The following is a 19111-nucleotide window of genomic DNA, read 5'->3' as shown; positions in this document are numbered from 1 at the left end:
TTTAAACTGTAAATTTATCATAAACTAAACCCCAAATGATTTAATATCATTTTAAACTAAATCTTTCAACATTCCCATTACAAATAAATATCTTAGCCGTTACTAGATTCAGAAAATATACAAAGCTTGTCTCTCAATGAAGATGTAGCATGTCAACATATAGGTACTTCCTTGACACCAATTTCTGTCATCTTGTGGCATGTAAGAGTTTTTCAGCAACTAGTAGGGCATAGTTTTCACCCCAAAAAATTCCGAAGTGAATTGGTGAAAAGCCAACTGGGAATGTGGGGGATTTATGTACGTACAACAGCATGAACCATTTCCACCCGTTGTCTGCCAAAATCAATGGAGCAATCGGCCTAAAGTGACTAAACAAATATCAATTCTGAAAAAAAACCTAAAATCCACCCTTTCTGACTCAATACTGCTGTTGGAATAAAAAAAAAAAATTCCCTGGAGCAGTGCACCTTCCGTGTGACACATCCACCACCGCAGCCCCCTCCCCCCTCCCCTGTTATTAAAAAGCAAAGTTACTGTAAAGCCATAATCCTTCTCATCTGGATCCAAGCGCCCCGTTGAGACCGCAACGGGACTGGCACATGATGCCTGGTGTTGGGTGAAGGGGGCTGCTGAGACCCTTAGCAACACACTAGTGGAGAAAAAAAACCACCGCGCCACACCCTGAAATGTGAGCACGGAATAAACACACCCACAGATCACACTGCGTTTACGGTAAAGAGCCCGAAAACGCCTCGCGTCGCTGGAGCTGAACCCCCGCGCTGGAAAATGATGGTAAGCGGAAAAAGGCTGGACAGTTCTGGACGTGTTTTCGGGACAAAAGATGATCTAGAGACAGAAAGATGGCAACTGAGGCTCAAATTTCGATGATGACGAGGAAACTAATGCGATGGGGTGCTGCCCCACCAGATCTAGAGGAAAGGATTGGAAAAAAACAGGGGGGGTGCAGTATTAAAAAAAAAAAAAAAAAAAGGCCCAATACATGACTGGTGGACCAATGGCGTGCCAAAGGTTAGACGATTTGGAGGATAAAGACACATCGATGCCTATATTGCAGCATGTTGGTGGAGACTTAAGTTTGTGAATTAGCTGAGCTTTTATGGGGGAAAAAAACCCCAAATGAAATGGAGTCAACTCTTCAGGCTGCCTGGAATACTTCAGGAAAAACAGGAAACGGTGAGTGGCTTCTCGCTTCCTGGCTTCTCCGCTTCATTCATGCTCGCGTTTCCACCCTTTAGACCGACTTCATTGGTTCTCATCAACCAAGATAACAAAACCTTTTAAAAATCATTATCTTGAAAATTTGAGGATGCAAGACCGCATGGAATTTTGATTGCCCACCAGTGGAACCAACATGGAAATCAGAAAGAGACAATTACGTAATTGTGAGTCCATCTGTTCCAATACTTTTGGAAGATAACTATTCAACAACAACAACTTTTTTGTGTGACTTTAAAATCATTTTTAAAATAAGCAAGGCTAGAAATGCTAACATGTAGCCAACACACAATTCCATTCATACAAAAACCGCACCAATGGGGGAAAAGCGGACTTCGAAGGCCGTGTCAAAGGGGATACAGTGTGGTATCGAACATCAGGATGGGCAACTTAAACACGAGAGGGGGCCACAAGAAATAATAAATAAGAAAATAGGAAAGAAAGAACGAAAGAATAAAAGAAGGTCAGACAATAATTGTAGCAGAAATAGAAATAATCAAGAAAAATCCATCAAAACCTAACGTAACAGTGAGAGAATGATAACATATGACGCAATCTGGACTCTCATCCACGCTGATCGCTCACACGCTAATAATCACGTCATTGGTCCTTCCCAGATTTTTCCCGCCTTTCCCTAAGGTGACTTTTTCGAGTATGAGGTCAGTGCCTCCTCTTTCCCACCGCTGTGATGGAGAACAGAGCTCACGGGTAACAGCGTCGGAATGATAACGTCGCCACGGCAACGCTCATGTTGTGGACCACGCGAGGACGTCAACAAGAAGAGTTCAGCCGAGTGCAGCGAGGGTGAAAGCGACGGTTAAAAAGGACATCAAAAGCAACCATCGGGTTAATAAATGTGTCAGAGGAACGATTTTAAAAGAGTGTGGGCCTTTCTTTTTTTTTTTTTTTAATTAATCGCACTAGAGCAGCACAGTAATTGTTTTTGTAAATATCAAAGAGGATTTAATTTTCAATTGACTTAAAATAAGGCAAAATTCAACTTTGAGGCTTCAGTTTGCCAAAAACAAGTGGAGGCGTGGCCAATCGAGGCCGTCCCACCGCTCAACGAGAAAACATGAAAAAAATTCAATATTATTCCCGCCATATTGTTATTGATCGTCATTCATCTGTGTTGTCGGACACATTTCTGGTTTGGGGTTACCCAAACAGGAGACGCTCGTTAAAAGTTGCAGCACCTTTTGAGTATAAGAAATAGAGCTGAATGGGCTCCATTCATGCAGCACTTCAGCTTTCGGTGTTCAGTGGTAACATGAACTTCCGGTTGGCGCCGTCAGCTCGAATGACCAAAAATGACTGCAGAGAGCGCACAAAGAATTTCCTAACAGGTTTAAAATTTTACATTTCATCGTAACTCTAACATCGCAGGAGCATTAACGAGTGAGATCCAGTGCAGCTGGTCACGCCATTAATCCTTAAGAATGTGGGAATTTTGAAATAAATAATATTCAATTTAATATTCCTCTTTGACTGATTAAACGTAGATATGAAGAGAAGAAAATGGCATTTTCTACACTCCACACTCTATTGTCCCTTTGAATCGCAACACCAAGTGCTTTTTCCACAAACTTAATGGTAAAATTCTACGGTGTGACCCTTTAATGCAAAAAATATTAATTCCTTGCCTTAATCATGTTGATGATCACACAGGGCACAAATGAAATGAATCCAACATGTTTTTGTAAACATCAAAGACAATTAGGAGTCTTTGAGAACTTATAATGTGTTTTCTGCTGATTGTTAAACAGGCTTCTTTTTTCAATCTGGTTCCATTCAGACCCATTGGCCGCCACCAAAAGTTTTAAAGCTGAGATGTGGGCAGTTGTTGTCTTGAAAAGACAAATGAATTTTTGATGTAAATTTTCGGACGGGAAAGGAAAATTGGAAGCCAAACCTCGGATGCCACAATATTTGTCGTACAATTTGCTCTTTGGCTTTCATTACTTAATACTGAGATTCAACAACAAGTCGTTTTTCTGCAAACTGATTTAATTACTAAATGACACGGTTCGACCCTTCAATGCAAAAATTTCTAATTTCCTCGCCGTAATTATGCTGACGACCGCACGCGCCATAAATTCATCTCTCTCAGAAAGGAAATGAAACCAGAAGATGACAAAATAAATAAATAACCTTCATGTGGCCGTACGATCTTTACATTTTGCAGATGTGAGCCGTGACATGTGGCCTGCTATTAAATTCCCGTCTTCTTGCCAGTTGGAGGCAAAAACAGCGCGTAGCGCCTGCGCCTGCACATGGACCGACACAAACCGCAGGCGGCATGACTTGCGGCTCCGTTGGTCAGGGAGACAAACTAACAAACGGAAAGGCTAGAGGAAACACACGGACTCCATTCACAACAGCTTGGACCGGCCCGCCAACATTCAGCCAGCGAAATGGCGGAAAACCCAAAATGGATGACTTTATAAGAGGACACGACCATACTGGGTTGTAATTATATGTGGCGTAATTCACTGTGGATCATAATCTGAGACACTTTGACTGAAGGAAACCCAAAGCCAGAAAACACAGCTTAGCTGTATAAACACCCGCATTACCAACACCAGCGACAAACCCTCGACGTCCGCAATGTCATGCCAAATCCCGAATGAAAGGCCACCAGTGTCATGTATAGACACTCAACAGAATGTGTCGTTGCCCCACCAGGGGTTCAACTCAACGCATTTTCAGAGTAGACGTACTAGTCGCGAAGCCATCTCAAGCCACTTTCAGGCAGTCTGAAAAAGCCGGGAATTTTCCTATTTGTTTCCCGGTCGCTGCACTGTTTCAGTGGCTCAGATATGGAATGGGAGGTATAATTTCATACTGCCAATATTCCGACATCTGTAGGAGATGGCATGACAGTCTCGGTCTTCTTATTACATTATTATAACACTGTTATATGTTAGTGGCACTTTTGAGACAGAAAAAAAAAATTACGGAAATTTTCCACCTTTAATTTCAGGTCGCTGTACTGAATAAACCACATTCAGCAAAATATCTGAGGTGGACTGGAAAAGCTTCACTCCCGAGTCACAGTTTTCTGTTTTCACCTTTTCACAAGCAATCATGCCTCAACTTCTGACTGAAGCTGAGCTGTGATTGGTCGTTAGGAGCCCTGAGCAACTCTGATGTCATTTTCATCGACAGAAGTGACAAAATGGCCGCTATCCCCTTCGATGGCTAAAAAGGGATGGATTTTGCTGCTTAACTCACATTTCACAAACACAATCTTAATCAGAAGGCCAAGTTTCTACAAGTGAAGGCGCATATTACATTTTATTGCAACGAATCCTCGGAGGATTGACTTCGCCGAAAAAAAAAAAAGGCTGAATTACTGTGTTTTTGCCAAGTGAATGTTCAGTATAAAGTGCAAGGACATGGCATGGGTCTGTGAAGTCCTTCTGCAAATATTCCACCATCTGGGGTAGAACTGTAAAAGCTCGAAACCGCAGTATCAGCTTTTCGTTTTCTTCTCCGATACAACCCCCAAAGCCAGAAAACGAGCGGGTCCACTTAAACACCTCGCTCCGTATCAATGCTACCTTTCGAAAGTTGTGTGGATTTTTTTCCTTTTTTTTTTTTTTAATCCAGGTTAATATGCTGTGTAAATGGCAAAGACACGCAAAGGGGTTGCAAAATTATTCTGCTGATATCGTTTCTTTAGAGGTAGTTTCAGAGCTATACATCAACGGCTGAACTCTCCATTCTGAACAAAGAATGTGCAGCGAATATTAATTATTGTGAATTTCATATCCACAACCTCCTTTTCCACGGCATCCGTCCGGCTCTCTGATGCCACCTTGGAAAACGAATAATTCCGGCGCCGACCGGCTCTGTGAAAAGAGCTCCAATTTCTGCAATATTTGGTCTTTGTGGGCTCAGTGAAACCATCCGATGGGGCTATTTTGTGGGATTTCATGAGTGTTCTCCAATGGTGGGACCACAGTCGAAACATTACGAACAATAGTTTGGGAAAAGACAATTGCCATCGGCCAAATCAGACCAACGTGGCCTGTAAAGAATTATCAACAGCGTATGAAACTTAACAATAAAATCTTGACACTTAGCCATGGTATAGTTTTATGAACACTAGCCTCAGGACCGCTCCCAAAATTTGCGACCTCCACTAGAGACAACGAGCATCATCTGTAAGGACACGGGTGTTTTTAAGACGCTTCCTGAGCCTCGCGGGACATTCTCAGTGTCCGTTTCCTAACGGGATTTACGACCTTGTTGTTCATTGTTGTCCCGTCGTGTAAAAGCTCACTTGCTTCCTGCCGTCGGGGGTAAATAACGCCACACACAATGTTCATCCTTGGTGTCACATTTTTGTAAAAATCAACAAGAATTGGGGGTCTTCAATGAATCGAACCACGGGACTTTTAGCGGTAATCGGAGATCATTTCGAGATTTGAACCTAATGCGCGTAAACAACAAAGCCTATGTATGTGTTTTGTGAACATCAAAGATTTTAATGAAACAAACCTGCCCGTCAGCCTGACATGTTTTTTGGAAACATCATTGCTAAAGGCTTTCGACTGGCTCCCAGCCGGCTGTTGAATAGATTTGAAGATTCTGCTACTGGTCTACAAATCACAGAATGAGTTTGAATACATGAAGGAAATGCAAATTGAGTATAAACCAAGTAGGGTTCCGAGGTCTGCAAACTCGGGTCAATTAGTGAAGCCCAGGTTTCAAAGCAAACATGGTGAAGCAGCATTTAGCTGTTATGCTGCATGCAAATTGAACAAATTGCCAACAGAAGTCAAGTCAGACCCAAATATAAATGCTTTTGAATCCAGATTCAAAACAACTTCTTTTCACATCCCTTTGGTTCAGAGCGATTTTAAAATCAATTTCCCGATACAATCTTTTATTAATTTCAGAAAGAGACTTTTTATTTAGTTCCTCCACTGCTAAACGTCTTTCAAAGTTTTGCTTGTAAATGTGTTTAAATGTTGTCAATATGACTTTGTTTCTGCTTTTCTGGGTTGTGCTTTTGGTTTTGTGAAGCACATTGAGTTGCCGTGTGTATGAAATGGGCGACTTAATTAAATTTGCGGTGCCATACCAGCAAAGATCACCGAGTTCTCAGCAAAATTACACGGTTTAAAAAGGCACACATCTGCTGTATACGTGTACATACGGGGACCATAAATGAGCTTTGAGAGGTAAAATACGAGAGGAACGGTGACGCGTAGTGCAAGAATGTGCTGGCCTTGATGCATCATGTTAAAAAAAAACATGCATCTATTTCTAATGATTTTTTTTTTCAGCAGTGATGCCTGATGGAATGCTTTTCTCGGCGTTGTTTCGGCGTGAATCACCGATGACTTGTTGATTCTAACATACGTTGTCTTTTCCTGGTCTTTATTACTTGGCCGCGTGTCCGCCAGCCTGCCTGGAAAATCTACATGTGCCTCGAATTACATTTTCAAAACAAACTATCATCGAGACGTCACGATAGCAGCCAACGAAATGGCCATTCTGAGAAATTGACATTATTTTCTTATTTTTCCATGGAATTTGACACTGATGGTCAAATACGAAAATAATGCGTTGGCCTCTATTTTGGAGGTCATAGAAGCTGTGGGAAACACGACGCGAATGCAAAAGCATTACGACAGCAAGTCGTTCATTTTTAGTCGTGACCAGAGTTCCTTCGGCACAAACACAAGCAAGGACAAGGGGGTCAAGAGCCTTTGAAATGTTGAGGAGAGGTTAGCAAAGCACTCCTGACCTCTGCTAGCGTCTCACAGCGGTGATAAACGATGGAGATTTTTTTTTTTTGGGTAAACATTCAACAACAAAGCCAAGAAAGTTCATTTCTGTAAGCTTGTCTTTATCTTATCTTGATGTTACAACATTTTGGACTTGATTGTTACTCACAAGGCCTTCCCAATTGAGAAATCATCAGCATGCATTTTCGGAAGCATTTCCTTCGCATTCACGATTGCCAATAATTTTGTTTTCAATAAACTTATGTGTTGTTTTTTTTGTTTTTTTTTTGTAAACATCAAAGGCTAATTATAGTAATACTCAAACTTAACATATCTATTTCCGGAGAAAATTTTACCTAATACAGGCAATCACAATTTTTTGGAAGAAATTTTTGGGGCGAACATCAAAGACTTCAAAGTCTTCAATGAGCCAAAATTGCACATGAGGTTAAAATGTACTCTTTAAAAGAACCTTACCTTGCATATGTCTTGGTGCATCGTGAGGAATGTTTTTGGGGGGGAAACATCAAAGACACTTTACAGGACAATTTAGCTCAAGTATGTCTTTTCGCAAATCTCAAAGAGAATTTACTCTTAAATGAGCCTCACATTGATTTGTTGGTAAATATCAAAGACAACCTAAAACCGTCAATGAACGAAAAGTATTTCGCAAACATCAAAGACAAGCCATACATGTTGCTTTAAATATCAAAGACATCTTGAGTAAATCTAATGTATGTCTTTTCGCTAACTGCAAAGAATTTTCTCTTCGGTGAGCCTCGTACATGTTCAGGTAAATATCAAAGACCATCTACAATCTTCAATGAACATAAGGAAAGTCTTTTTAAAAACAATTTGGTCTCAGATGAGTCAAAGATGCAAAGATAGACTTCAATGACACTTAAACACATTTTGTTCGACAATATTGATGAACAAGACGTAATGAAATTTTTGAAGACCATTCAGAGTTTTCAATGGCCTTGTTATTCCTCTTTTGGTACACTTCAAAGGCAGGATCTATTTTTTATTTGTGCAGTGTGGCTGCCTCATATAACATTTACAGCCTCTTTACTTTTCTACAATCAACTCGTGTGAGGGGAAGCAAGAGAACTGCTGAGTCATCACAAATGTCATTTTGATATAAACACAGATGTCCTCACACACACACATACACCCCCACGCACGCACACACACACAAAAAGAAGACGCCGCTTGCTTTGCAAAATCGAGCGTACTCAAGGACACGATGCAGCCTTGGTCTTTGTAGGAGGCTGCCGCATGTTTGCTAACATTTGACCTTCACTGAAGGTGGGAGGACTGCGGGGGAGACAGGAGGGCAGACGTACGAGTGGGCCGGCTGTTGTTGAGGTGTGATATCAAAGAGCGAAACAAACATACAGCGACCGTTCAAGATTTAATCCGGAGGATTTTGTACTTATTCAACAGTAAAGCTTTCACTTCATCTGACCTGAACACAATCTTGACTGAGCTCGGAAAATCGGCGAGAAAATCCGTTATGAACAGAAGAATAATGATTCCACAAGATGGTGCCAATGCACTACTTTTATATTAAACTGGACTGAAGCGTGGAAACAGAAAGTAGTGTATTTTAGTACACATCAAAGACTTTTTACTTTTTATTTGATGTCTTTAATAAACGTATGTATTTTTGTTAACATCAAAACTATTTTGAGTCGCAATCAATCTAACCTGATAGTAGACAACCAAAGACAATTGTGGCGTCTTGGATGAACTAAATGTTTACAGATAGCTTGGCGTTCAAACCTTCTTGGGTGTCCTTGTGGTGACCAAGCCTTTTTGCTGATCTCTCACGCCTTTGTCAAGCCGATGCTTTATGGAGACATGCATGGGGGTGACCATAATTCACGCAGAGACCAAGTTTCCCATGCGACAGCTTTTAAAACCGGAGCCTTCAAGTCACAACTAAACGACGGAGCGAGCAATTTAGAGAAAACCGCTGCACATCTGCTTGGGATTAAGACGACACTTGTGAAGTGAGTGCATGGAAGCTGCTACCTACCGTATAACAACGCACTGGAAAATAATGCCGGTTAGAGATGCTGTTGAAGTGCACACTTTCCATCATTGTTCTATTGTGGGGATTACGGTAAAAAATAAAATAGTATCGTGTGTGCTATTTTAAAAAAAGGCATGATAAAAAATTGTTGGGTCTTGAGGTGGGGCTGGGACAGATTAAGGCATTTCCATTTATTTTAGTGGCGAAAGATGATTAAGGGATACAAATGTTTTGATTTACACGTGTGGTTATGCGATAACGGCCCCACTCTCAACTCTTCTGCCAGACGAGCATCTGTGCATCTTTACGCACCCTCAGGACAGTTTTTGTGAAGCGTAGTCTAGACAACGCGCTAATCCAAGCATCACAAGTAGGTTGCCTTATGAGCTCACCTTCCTTGCGTGCTTTTTTTAATCGCCATTTACAAGAAGTCCAGCCTGGGCCGGTAAAATTGCTCAACGTTGAGGCTCGTTGCTTTCGTGCACCACCTCTGCCATGTGGTACACGGCCCGTGTCTGCAGAACCTGAAACTTATTACGCTGATCACTTCAGAGCTCCGAAAAGCGGCCTTTTTTTTTTCTCTCGGTCCAGATGGGGCCCGTTGAGGAAGCCAAATATGCTCATTTTCTCCTTCAAAGAGCAAAGAGTCACGTGTGATACCTCCAAGGTGAAGAGTCTTTTTTGGGATCGTCGCAAAAATTTCCATTGCCAACAGGAGGCACTGCAGTAGACTTTAAAGGAGACCGCAATATCAACTGGATTAAAATGAAACCTACACTTCACATGTTGTTGTGTTTAATATAAAATTATTTGACTAATTGAAATTCATTAAAACTTGTATTACTTGATTAATCGTTAAGATCGGTGCGAGAATACTCAATTCTTAAAAGAATTGATAGCAGCGTTTTTTTTTTTTTATTATTTTCACTTAAGCTTTTGCACATTTTATATAGTTTGAAGACTTGATTATTTAACATATTTGTTTATGAGGCTCGTTTTTGTCTTCGTGTTTCAGGAACCTTTGTTTTGTTATATAATTATTGAAACTATCCCCTAGATATTTTACTACACTACATTTTTTAAATATTTTTTTCATTTTTTTTTAATATCTATGTGATTTCCTTGTTACGAGAATGACTTTTTCACATTGCTGTTTAAAACCAGAAATAATAAAATTCCACGATCACCATTTTTTTATTTTTAGTAGGCCTTGATGAAATTCAATATTCCACGTAATGCTTTCATCACTTGGAATGTTGTGGAAATAACTCTTCTGTAATCATTTTACAGTAGTTGACACGTAAATGATGAATAATTACCATAATATTATTGTCAGAAACAGAAAGCTCCAAAATCAAGATCTACTTAAGGTCCCTGGAGGCATGGGTCTGCTCTGTGTCACAAGTTTTTTAAGACACCTGGGAACTGTTTAAAATTGTGAAAAAAGGAAAGAAAAAAAAAAGCTAACTTTGTTTCGTTTTAAAGATGAAAGTACAAAGACTCTTCTGGAGTTAATGGGCAACATCGGTGTAGCTATCAGCGTTTAGCAGCATGCACACAACAGGAAGAACGGGGGTCTGGTGGGGGTCCCGGGGGTAGGAGAGCACCCCCCCCACACACACACACACACACAGAGGACATCCTGGGAAAGTGACACAGTCAGGGGGCAACATTTTTGGGTAGGTACGGGGGACTAATCTTTAAAAGACAAGACAAGGGGAACTGATGCCCGTGTAAGTGACAGAAATTGTCATCAAGACAATTAGTTTGGATCATGTGGCAATTAAAGAGAACGGCAACTGTAACTTTAGCTCTGGGAAGTGTCACTGTCAGTATATTTAAATTACAGTGTTGCCTTGGGATTCAAATTCAACTTGTACTGTGACCACGATTGTTACTCAAAACTATCACAAATCACCTTTCCCAGTTGAAACGAATGGAAATGTTATTAAATTGTCCCAAAGCAAACCAGCCCATTAAATAAAGAAAGAAAGAATATTGGAATGTTTTTTTTAACAAGGAAAATGGCCCTTTGAACTATTGTTCGGTGGCAGTACAGGTTCGGATCCCGTGTGGGGGGGACGGTGCATAAACACTACCATTAAATAATCGTACTTGTCCACTTGTGTTGACCGGAGGACTAAAAACATTTAAAAAAGTATCTATTGTACTTTTAAAATAGAATAAAAATGTGTGATTAATCGAGAGCTAACTATTGAAATCATGTGATTAATCACAAATTAACATTTCAAATCAACTGATACCCCTAATATATATGTATATAAAAAATAAATGTAATCTCTAATTTAAAAAGAGTATATGGGAAAATAAATGAAATAAATAATACAACAAAATACAAACCAAAACAAACAAAATAAAGAAAAAATACAAGTATATACAAACAAACTAAGTAATACAAATTTGCATTTTAAAATAAAAAAAATATTTAAAAAATATTTTACTTTTTCATGTACTGCATATCAATAGATTGTGTATGTTGTTTTTGATCTTCCTGTTTATTGGGATCTTGCATAAAAATGCACGTGTCCCCTGCATGTTATCATCTTTTAGGGTATGCTGCATTGTAATTTACTGATGAGGATGAAAAGTGCAGCAAAGGATAAATGCATCTTGCATGGAGTCAACTAAGATATCAAACTTCTTGTTTGATGTATTCTGTACGTGTGTTTAACTTTACAAATTACTTTTAGCTTTTTTTGCAGAACAAATGGAAATCATCAGTCATGTCACACGTTTGTCTTTGAGAAGTAGACCAGCAAGACGGAATTGAATAATAAGCGCTCTCATAAAAGTGAGAAGGACGACAGAGAGTTGAAAACAGCTGGTGTGAGGATGAAGAAGAAGAAGAAGAAGAAGAAGAGGGAGAAGAAAAACTCAAGAAAAACAGCAAAAGTTCCCTCGGTTCACGTGTGCACACTGCCAAGCATGACATAGTGTAGACTGGGGACTGGTTTGTTTTTTTGGATGCAAAAAACGCCAGTCAGCATCACCAAAAAAAAAAAGGACAGCAAGAACTGCAAGTCACATAATTTATGCAACAATACAAATCACAAACACCAACTTAAACCAGTTTGCATTTCGGCGTTACCGTCCTTTTTGGGGCCAAATTGTTTCTTGATTATTTCACGTGTCAGGTTTCAGCTAGTTTCAGGCTTAACGAGCAAAGTCTGCAGTGTGGCGACACACACTCACATGCACTCCCCCCCCCCCCCACACACACACACACGCCAACATAAGCAAGTCCAGGAAAGACCCTCACCACAATACAAGTAGTCTGTGGTCTGTGCCTCTTGCTGGCTCCTCTTTCACATTTATGATGTGCACACATGGAACAGAGTGAGGGGCTCGCTTATGTAAGGCCTCTCGACCCTCTTTAAAAAGTTGGGGAAAAAAAGACAAAGCAACACACGAGGAAAAACTCCCAACTTGCAACTGTCAAACAAACGTCCCAATGAAAAGTATTGAAGATGCTTTTTATAAATGCGACATTTATCCAAACTGAAAGCAATGCAATCCGTTGCTTTAACTTTTCCACCAGGTGGTGCTATTTCTCTCCATTCAAAGCATGGCGGAAGATAATATTTAAATAATACGTATATTGTAATTAAAAAAATGTATCTGGATCCAGATGATTTTATTACACACACACACACACACACACACCCACACCCCCCCCACATATATATATATATATATATATATATACAGATATATAAAAAAATCAAGATTCCGTCAGGTTGTCAATCGTCAAGAAGTGATGATGAACAACATGGCAAATAATCGCAGAAAATTTTGGGCTTCATCCCAAAGACCGTATTCTATGCGGCTTATCCTACATCCAGCTGACTGAGGGTGTACTGTGATCGGCTGTCAATCAAAATGGTGCTGAGTCAAAATTGATGCCGGCCAGCTGTGTTAATACCAGCTATGTGTATCACTACACTTGCCCCCTTCCCCAAAATATGTCAAGACATCAAACACACACACACACAAGCACGCACACACGTACGCACTGGCTGCTAACATCACAACTTTGTTCTCTGTATTGTTGACACATTTTGCTTAATTTATTTTATCTTGTCCATATTTGTACCTTGACTAACGAGTGACCTGACTGACTACTTGTACTACTACTAAGACATTTCTATGTCGACTTGTTAACTCATTTGGCCATCTTAAGTCATACAACTGGGCTCCATCCAAGGGTACATTTCTAGAAAAGAATGCACGTAAAAAGAAGATTACCGTAAGATTAAAAACCGCAATCATTATGAGTCAGTGTCAGAGTCATAAAGATCAGAAATTATTCTGGATCAGGAAAAACCCAACAAGCTGTAATAGCAAGCCAGTTTGATATTCCAGCCTCACATTGGAGGAATTGCAACATGAGGTCAGTAATCCCCTTGATATATTTGTTTCTTTGGGTCGAGAGGACCCAATGCATGTTGAGCTAATAAAAGAGTGATGCATTTTAAAAATCATTTTGAAAGTATACTATTCAAATAAGAAAATAATACAATGAGACCAGCAAAAGAAATTTTAGCCGATTGATACTTTCTTACTTTAAAAAAGAAAAACGGACATTTTTAAACGGAAGCTCATGCTGGTGTGCTTATTTGTGTCAAGGTGACCGCTGCGTGTTTGGATATGATTTCTATCTTATCATTTTTATCATTAATTGAAAAATATAATTGAAATAAGAAAATAGCACATGTTTGGCCAGCAGAAAAAAACTTTATCCTGATTTCTTTTACATTAAAAAAACAAAAACAAAAAAGATTTGTTGATTTTTAACGCTTTGAACGGGTCCATTAAATAAACACAGAACTTTGCACATCCAGTTGTAAAAAAGCTACATTTATACCCCTACAAAATTATAATAGAGTGGTATATGAATAATACAATAATACAGTAATGGTTTTACTATTTAACATTTTGTAACAATGGCCACAACACGAGGCACACCTGCACAATACAGTGAGATCCAAAACACAAGAGTTTGATGAAATTAAATCACCAAAATATCAGACACCGATCTCAATGTGATGTAAACACAAGCATCGGAATAATAATAATAAACAAACTGATACATCAGTACCTCTCTGACAGTATCAATCAAAAGTTACTATCCTTTTTGACAGCCAGTCCCATCCCACCAAGTCATAAAAAGTCTTATGAGTACTCACCTTCCCACTGCTTGCTGCCTGGTGGTCCTGTTCGGGTACGACTGCACTCCAAAGTCTCCAAAGACCAGAAAAAAAACAAACAAAACCGAAAATGTGACTGTTGTTTGAGAATTAAAAGTTGATCCACAGGTTACGTAAAAATCTTGTTGCACAAAGAGGGTCCAGCGGACTTGGTGAGGGGAAGAAAATAAGAAAGTAGCCACAGAGGAAAGAGTCGTGTGGCATCCAGGAAAAAAAAGGAAAAAAAGGGAAAGGGGGGGAGGGTCGTCAAGACCACGCAAAGTGGAAAAACTGTGACAGAAGGAGGGAGGAGGGAAGATGGCTGTTTTAACTCATTTGAAATTTACTGAAGTAGATAGATAGATAGATAGATAGATAGATAGATAGATAGATAGATAGATAGATAGATAGATAGATAGATAGATAGATAGATAGATAGATAGATAGATAGATAGATAGATAGATAGATAGATAGATAGATAGATAGTACAATGTCCATTGAAATGATGCAAAAAGAATATATATATATAATAAATAAAAAAATATCGAGTGCTATTTTTCAAATGCCTAAAATCCAATTAACGAAAGGACACTTTGAGTGTATGCGCGTGCGTGCGTGTTTGTGTCACACACTCACATGACTGTCAGCTGTGTGTTGAGGCGCTCCTGCGAGACCTCCAGTCAGTTTGTCAGTGAGCTTCCCGACAACAGCTGGACGTCTTTCCTCCCTAAAACAGGAGGTCGGCCTTGATAAGCAGCTGCTGCGCTGCTTGTCTTCTCCTCCTTTGCAGATTAAGACCTCATGCAGGCATGTATGCGAAAGAAGGACGACATCCTAGTGGAGTAGATTTGAATATTTGTTCCATGAAATTGCATTGATTTCTTAACAAAATGCTAGTCATTTCTGATAGCAGCACAACTTCAGGAGATGTATGTGGAGGTTAGATTTATTTGTCCAATCAGATTGCAGCCTCATTGTGTTGCCATGTCAATCTAATCTGCCCAAGGCCTTCACCATTAGTAGAACTAGTTCGCGTATTTTCGATTTTGTTAGCAACTTCCAAATTCCCACCCACTAATTGGTCGGAGCAAGACATGTCACATCCAAACGTCAACGAGCAAAACACATCTGCAGCAATCTGCGCACATGAATACGTTTATAATTTACATCTCTATATAGTGAGTATGATGTATTTTATTTAAATGTTTGGTATAATTATGTTATCGGGTAAATACTTATTGTGGACTGCTCCACATTAAGCACGTGGCACAGTTTCTACTATTATAATTTTGTTTAGTATTAATATTAGTTTGTATAATTGAACGTCAAACGAAGTTCACCGTGTTTTGAGATCAATGCTGACATCTAGCGTTCGTTTTTTAAATAGTATACAGAACATGTATTTACAGTACTTTGGCAATTTTAATGCAGCATAATGTTATATAGAATCACGGTAAAATGTAATTTCTCTAGCTATATTCGCTTTTTCTAACAAAGAAAGACATTTTTTTGTATGTCGTTAAATATTAATGTAGATCGTATGCAGACGTTAACTCAAATAAACTTTTTGCGTCACCAACATTTTACACGATGAGAACAAATATAAAAACATTTTTTTCCTGTCATTGCTAAAGGAGCTCAATGCGTGAGCGGTTCTTTTTTTGGGGATGACGAAACCAAACGGAACCAAACTTCTTAATAAGCAAACGTTCAACCTGAACTTATTTAGCTCTTCAGTTTTTCAATGAATAAAAAAAACCCTAGGTCCTCATTAGTTTTAAACCGAGGAATAGAAATGAAACCCGGAAGTAAACGTTGGCGGTGTGCGTGATGTATTTCCGGTGTCATGTCAGCCTCCCGCTAAAGCCGCATGTCACACTTCTTCAAAGGTTTCAGCTGTGTTTTTCATATTGAATGACATGTGGTATTAATATGTATGCGCATTTAACACGCCAACGTGACTCTTTTAGTTTATTTAAAGATCGCCTTGAAAATGTTAGCGATTATTGTTACGGGACGTTGTGTGTTTTATCTGTCGTCATCAGCCGTCAGATCGCTGTCTCCGTGGCGATAATCGTCATTCAACCTTCCTTCCTTTCTTCGTGCAGATGACTGACGTTGTGCAAGAGAAGGGCCACGGGTTGAGGTTTGCCGAGCAGCAGCTGAAGCGTCACGGCTGGAAACATGGTCTGATGTACAAGTGACTCTTGGCATTTATTATATCTCAACCATCGGAGCTTGACATGTCTATTTTTATTATTAATCATAAGGTAAAGGACTGGGCCGGGATGAGAACGGCATATCTAAAGCCATCAAGGTCAAAGTGAAATGCAACAAAGGCGGGGTGAGGGCTATTTGTTGTTGTTGTTGTTGATGGTGTATGCATGTGTACAGTGACAACTAAAGACTTGTGTGTTATGTCAGGTGGGGCACAAGGAAGGAGAGCAGTTCACTTTCCACTGGTGGGATCACGTCTTCAATAAGGCCTCATCTAGCCTGCAGGTGGAATCCCATCAGGTTGGTGGTTCAAAAAACAAAAAAAGCCATACTAAATTATGTAACTAGAAATAATCTGTTCCAGGGTGAAGTTATGTTGCTTTATGTAATAACATAAAGCAATTGAAGCGAATTACTTGCACTTTTGTCCACAAATGAGTTATGGTAATCCTCCATTTCATAGGTTGGATGTCCATTATTATTATTTGATTTGTCTGAAATCCAATGAATAAACTGGGATTAGGAGAAATAAAAAAAATAGTGCAGTAGTGGTCTATGTCCAGACACTGTTCAAATGTATCAAGAGTTCATGATGATAAATAGTATTCACTGGATGTCAGTGTACCACTGGAGTCACCAGCTCTGGTCCTTGTGGGCACCTATTTATTATGAGTTTGTAAGATTTTTTTTTTTTTTACATTTTACATCTTCAGATTGTTTGATTGCGGTCTTCTTTATGATCCAGGATGCAATTTCGGTTAAGAAGATGGCTGAGGACGGTGAAGAAGACGACGGCGGCGGCGTGATTTCTAACAAGAAGCCTCGGAAGGCCTCGCTAGCTAAAGCCAAACTCTACGGGTGCTTTGTTAAGGTGAAATATTCAAAGGCTTTCCACGAGGAGTTGTCGACTAAAGACATACTGACTGAATTTTTTATTTATTTTTTTACCCCCTTCAGTCAGCCACTCTGCTGTCTGGTCAGGAGCAGCCAGAGCCAACAGTTGACAGTGACAGCAGCAGTTCGGATCAGGAGGAGGATCACAAACTAGATCTGTCTTCCACTACCAAGTGAGAACTTTTTTTTTTTCTTTTAATTCGGCTCTATATCAGCAAAATGAAAGCATTAAAAAACGAGTTCTTCAACACGTGTTCTATTTCAGTCAACACATGGTGACCCTAACGTGGGAATTGAAGCATAAAGATTTCTCATGCTATATTAAACCATTAAAAAAATGTCAATTTTTATAACTTCTTCAATTATTATTTAGATAATCTGAATTAAAGCATGGAGAGAAAAAAACCCTCATGTATGTTTTTAACACATTTGCTGATTCCTTCCAGGCTGTCTGATTGCGACCTCATGAAGGCTTGCGGAGGACGCACCGCCCACAAGTCAGCCCATTTATGGAAACATATCTTTAAGACTCAAAGTATTTTAGATGCTCATTTCGTGTTTTGTTGTTTTATTTTCTCAGAGGAGCCAGACACGGCTTGAATATGAGCGCCAAGCTCGCCCGACTGGAGCAGCAGGAGGCTGACTTCATGGCCAAATATGGTAAGAAGACCGAAGACTGGCGGGAAGGAAACAAGAAGAAGACATCCGAGGAGAAGACTGAAGAATTAAACGGCCACAATGTTTCAATTTCGGAACCATCTGACCTCAAAATCAAAAGGAAGAAAAAGAAAAGGAGCAAGGATGAGGAAACGACATGCGTGGAGAACGGTGACGAGGACCACACGAGGAAGCGGAAGAAGAAGGAAAACGGAGAGTTTTCAAGTCTCGAGCTTGACATCACTCCACTGCTGGATAAGAAGAAAAAGAAAGAACAGCAACATCCACTAGAAGAAGAGCAGATGAAACACACCGAGTCAGAGCCGCTTGTCTCCGAACTTCAAGCTAAGAAGAAAAGCAAAAAGAGCAAAATCATCTGCGAGGCTCCACACACATCACCTCCACCGAAGAAGAAGAAGAAGTCATCCAAAGATTAACTTTTGATCTTCTGTAGTGACTGACGACTGCCAAAAAACTCACGACAGAATCATTTGATGGGCGTTTTAAGTCCATCCAATCATTTTTAGTCCCATTATCGACGATAGGACCAGAAACTGAGCAGACGTGATATGAGTATTCCAAATATCAATCGCATTTCGGTGGTAGATTACCGACTGACAAGCATGAAAATACAGACACGCTGCACTGTGGAATCTAATTATGAATTTATTGTCGCTGTATGATTTTTTTTCAACACTCTAACCCTCAATAAATGTTTCAAATTTTTGCTTTTATTTTTATTGCCAGTGCATGTCTCTTGGACCCGATAGCGAGGTGAGGTCTGGACAGTTGAAACTAGCGGACACTCAATTTCTGAACCGCTTAGCTTACACAATTACATTTTCTTTCATATATGATTTTTTTTTAACAAATTTATTCAATTTTTTTATGTTTGTGTAATGAAATGAAAGTAATCATTTTAACATTTACAATAAAACAACCTTATAGTTACTTGAATGAATTTACAAATCATTTGAAATTAAGGAACCAATTAAATAATAAATAAAGCATGACTAATATAAGAAAAGCAGAGAGGCTGGAAGAAATATAGAATCTTAACATTGTGTGAGATGCTTCCTTTTTGTTGCATTCAATACACAAACATTTTTTTAAATACAAT

At 39.5% G+C, this 19111-nt stretch overlaps 2 protein-coding genes across 3 annotated transcripts in view; one reads left to right on the top strand and one right to left on the bottom strand.

Annotated features, from left to right (window-relative positions):
• The window catches only part of pear1 (platelet endothelial aggregation receptor 1), a 41414-nt gene extending 26951 nt beyond the window's left edge, over positions 1–14463 (bottom strand). For both annotated transcript variants that reach the window (XR_015845635.1, XM_088307255.1), the window contains exon 1: positions 14223–14463. The gene's annotated coding sequence lies outside the window, so the exon portion shown is untranslated. The remainder of the gene's footprint in view (positions 1–14222) is intronic.
• A 1546-nt stretch (positions 14464–16009) lies between these two features.
• gpatch4 (G patch domain containing 4) lies at positions 16010–18723 on the top strand. Its single transcript, XM_088306993.1, has 8 exons — positions 16010–16112; positions 16332–16410; positions 16494–16567; positions 16648–16740; positions 17186–17311; positions 17398–17507; positions 17781–17831; positions 17915–18723. Exons 2-8 carry the CDS (start codon positions 16332–16334, stop codon positions 18426–18428), a joined length of 1047 nt encoding a protein of 348 aa, XP_088163119.1. The 5' UTR covers positions 16010–16112; the 3' UTR covers positions 18429–18723.
• The last annotated feature ends 388 nt before the right edge of the window (positions 18724–19111 follow it).

The sequence above is a fragment of the Idiotropiscis lumnitzeri genome, chromosome 10 (assembly GCF_059441095.1).
Source record: "Idiotropiscis lumnitzeri isolate Australia: NSW breed Sydney's pygmy pipehorse chromosome 10, RoL_Ilum_1.0, whole genome shotgun sequence".
In the NCBI taxonomy this organism is placed as follows: Eukaryota; Metazoa; Chordata; class Actinopteri; order Syngnathiformes; family Syngnathidae; genus Idiotropiscis; species Idiotropiscis lumnitzeri.
This window is presented reverse-complemented; position numbering and strand designations above follow the sequence as displayed.

What these genes read in the sequence shown, in the direction of transcription:
- gpatch4 (XM_088306993.1), top strand. Translation starts at nt 16,332, where the DNA reads ATGACTGACGTTGTGCAAGAGAAGGGCCACGGGTTGAGGTTTGCCGAG. An exon ending in GATCTGTCTTCCACTACCAA is followed by an intron (nt 17,508 to 17,780) that starts GTGAGAACTTTT and finishes GATTCCTTCCAG; the next exon opens with GCTGTCTGATTGCGACCTCA. An exon ending in GGAGGACGCACCGCCCACAA is followed by an intron (nt 17,832 to 17,914) that starts GTCAGCCCATTT and finishes TTATTTTCTCAG; the next exon opens with AGGAGCCAGACACGGCTTGA.